The following is a 3,535-nucleotide window of genomic DNA, read 5'->3' on the forward strand; positions in this document are numbered from 1 at the left end:
TATCTATCTATCTATCTATCTATCTATCTATCTATCTATCTATCTATCTATCTATGTATACAATGTCATTTCCTTTGGCCTATCCTGTTTCTTTTCAATAAAATATACTCATTCAGAGACACATTTTAGCCACAGGTTTTATCTCATATAGTCTCAATGTTATTTTTGAAGTAAAATTTTCCATCTTTTATTAAGACCTATTGTTTGCCTTACTCATTGCCTAATCCTTGGTCATTTTTGTGTAGACATTTTAAGTCAGGGATTTTACTACTGGATCCTTTCTTATGTTTTGTCTACTATTAAATTTGATAGTCTCCTCTACTATCTCTCTTTTATTTTGTAGCTATTAGTATGGCATTTACTTTGGAGAAATCCATACATTTCTCCCTTTCTCATTCTCTTTAAAGACCTATTGACTAGATATTTAAGACTCTTGGCAGATACATTCTTACCAGCTCTCATTAGGTGAACCAAGAAGAGCCCTGGTTTATCCCATAATCACAAAATTGTTAAAAATGGAGGGGATTTTAGAAATGGTCTAGTTCAGTGTTATCAAACACATGGACATGGGCTGTATGTAGCCCACAACATTTCCCAGTATGGCCCAAGCCAGATTAAAACATAATTGGGAAATATTTAACAAATCAAAACCAAAAAATACAATAAATAAAATATAGATAACATTGCATTTTAAAACTAAGTCAATACGCAACATTTTGGGACACTTATGTATGTTTTAGTCAGTGCCACCACTTGTCCCCATATTTCTATCTGACACTCCTGGTTTAGTTAAATCATTTAACTGTATAGATAAGGTAACAACAGGCAGAAAGTTAAATGATATTTTTAGGGTTTTGATGGTATACATTTGCAGAGTCAGAATTATACTAAGGTCTTAACTTCTAGTCCAGCTCTCTTTATACTATATAATGCACTGTTTCCTTCTCTTTGCCCAGTGTCCAGGGATAAAAAACCAAACTCTACATGCCTTTTAGCTTGCCTATCAAAGTCCACCCAGAGTGACTAGATTAGAATTCCAAGAAAGCTCAGAGATGAGTTTAGAAGTGCTTAAAGTATAATGATATGTATTGTTTCTGATACAGCCTACTACAGTTTGAAACCATTTTAGAGGCATGTGGACACCCACAAAATCTACGAGGCATGTTTGTAATGCTTTGAAAAAGTGTCAACAATTATATATCTCTGATTAATAAAGGAATTGGGATCCTCTGTTGCAAAAATGGAAAAATTTCAAATAGGAAATGATTGCTAACAGCCTTCCCATTCATTTCCTCTCTACTGAGGATGGTAATCTTCAGTACTGTTTCATGACTCCAACTGAAGAACTAGTCCATGCTGGGCTCTGTAACTAGCAAAGGATGTAGGAACCTTGGAAAAACTTCCTATGAGGGACAATAGAAGAATTAAAATGTTAGAGGATGAGGTTTATGAAGAGAGGAGGAAGAAAGTGGGATTGTTCAGCCTGAAGAAGGCACCTTAAAGAGGAGTTTCAGCAGTGTATCATTTAGAATTAACCTATAGAAGGTAGGGGAAAAGAGAGTCAGCTATTCTCCATGCCCATTAAGATTATGAAATAACTTAAACAATACTAGAAATTTAAGTTATATATAAGAAAAAATCTCTTCATTCTTTATTGCAACAGATTACTGGAGGAAGCGTGGACTGACTCTCATGTATCTGGAATTGTATAAGTGATGGACTAGTTTACACACAAGGAGATGGAAAGATGGTTCCTCTACTGTTTTTCTATTCTTATACATCATGAACAATTAGACCTAATTTCTATTACTCTATATGTCCTGACACTTCAAACTCAGTATAATATAAAACTATTCTTACTTTATTTTCTAAACCTATTCCCTTTTTGACTCCATTATGTCTGTTAATTGCTCTACTATTTTCCCATTTCTAACCCCTGTTGTTATCTTAGATGCCATTTTTATCCAACAGATTACAATGTCTTGTTGGTTATGCATATGAAGGCATAAGATATGCACATACATATTCACAGGCATGTGAAATCATATGAAAACTGCTTTGAATCACTAATAATAAGATAAATGCAAATAAAACAAAATCCTGAGATATCACATTGAACCTATCCAATTAAAGTATGATTCTCATGTTCTACCAATCACCATACTTTTACTCATCCTACTCCCTATCTGTATAACGTCCTCCTATTTCTTCCATGAAGTCTTTCCAGATGTTCCTCCCAAATAATAATGGCTCTTCCAACTTCGACCTCATGAAGCATTTTTTTTTGTATCACTTAAAAATGCAATCCTTATTATTCTGTATTACTGTTTTCTATACAGGAAGTCACAAAATTCTTAGAGCAATTGTAAGCTTTAGTATAAAACTGCATAAAGACTTTTTTTAAATAATACTCTGTATTTGTTTCTTATGCCGCTAAGTAACTAAAAGCTCCATGAGGACAGGGGCTACCACTCACCTAAATTATGTACCTCCTCCTGTGCATAACAGAGTATTCTGTAGTAGATGCTTCACACATATTTGTTGAATTGAATTTATTCAGATTTGTGACTTCATTTCTATGGATAGTCCATTTACCAGTACAGATTGAGTACATCCCCCACTTCAGTACTCAGTCTGCATGAGTTGCTATGGTAAAATAAAAAAAAAAATATCCGTATCTGACAGCCACCTTCCCAATGATTAGCCTCTTCTCACTGGGCTAAGCTGGCCCGACTGTGAGAAGCACAGAACCAGAAAGAAAGTCTTTCCAGTATGGTCTTACTGTATACTGTGTACAGAGAGTGCACTGTGCCTACACAGTAGCTTTTAATAGCCAAGATCCAACTTAAACAATGATGAGGCATTGGAGGACCTTAATGGAGGTAGTGCTCTTCTCTAAATATATTCAACTTCTTGTGTTCAGGATCTATGCTAGTACATTTCATTGGTCCATAGTCATACCTGTACTCTCATCCATGCTTTCTTCAGATACGTGCTCATTTTGATGGACCCACTCCCCATTGCATTTGAAGAAAATCTGCATTGCAGGCATGGCTTTGCATTTCAGGGCAATTGGATTGCTCTTTATGATATAGGCATCATCAGGCTCCTGCATGAAATGAGGCAGTGTCCCAGGTGCCGATGGGATGGACTCAGGCAGGGTATCACTATTGTCACTTCCTGTAGAAAATGAAAAGCAAATCAGAACAGAAACAGCATTAGTCATGCGAATACTAGAGGGTAAACCAAATTTTCACTTGGTTGTAAAGGAGAATGGTTTTCTGTTTGAAAATGTTCAATGTGCAACAGTTCAATATAGTTCATTACAGCAGGTCCCTCTAGAATTACATGAAAGGGTGAATTAGCTACAAGGTATACCCATTTAATTCAATAGACATTCTACCCTCATCATTCAACATAACTGTCACTCCAAACTTGTCAATGCCATATTAATTGGCAAATCTAATATCCTTTTCTCACTCCTTTTTCATCTTGACCTCATTATCACTTGATAAAGATTTATTAAAGGCTTACT

General features: G+C 35.4%; 1 protein-coding gene across 1 annotated transcript in view; it reads right to left on the minus strand.

Moving 5' to 3' along the window:
* Positions 1–3,226, minus strand: part of UNC5D (unc-5 netrin receptor D) — a 349,386-nt gene extending 346,160 nt beyond the window's left edge. Inside the window, exon 1 of the mRNA XM_027865284.1 lies at positions 2,962–3,226. Coding sequence (XP_027721085.1) covers positions 2,962–3,226 — 265 coding nt within the window. The remainder of the gene's footprint in view (positions 1–2,961) is intronic.
* Between the last annotated feature and the right edge of the window lie 309 nt (positions 3,227–3,535).

The sequence above is a fragment of the Vombatus ursinus genome, unplaced genomic scaffold, assembly GCF_900497805.2.
Source record: "Vombatus ursinus unplaced genomic scaffold, bare-nosed wombat genome assembly UNPS02014778.1, whole genome shotgun sequence".
Taxonomy (NCBI): domain Eukaryota; kingdom Metazoa; phylum Chordata; class Mammalia; order Diprotodontia; family Vombatidae; genus Vombatus; species Vombatus ursinus.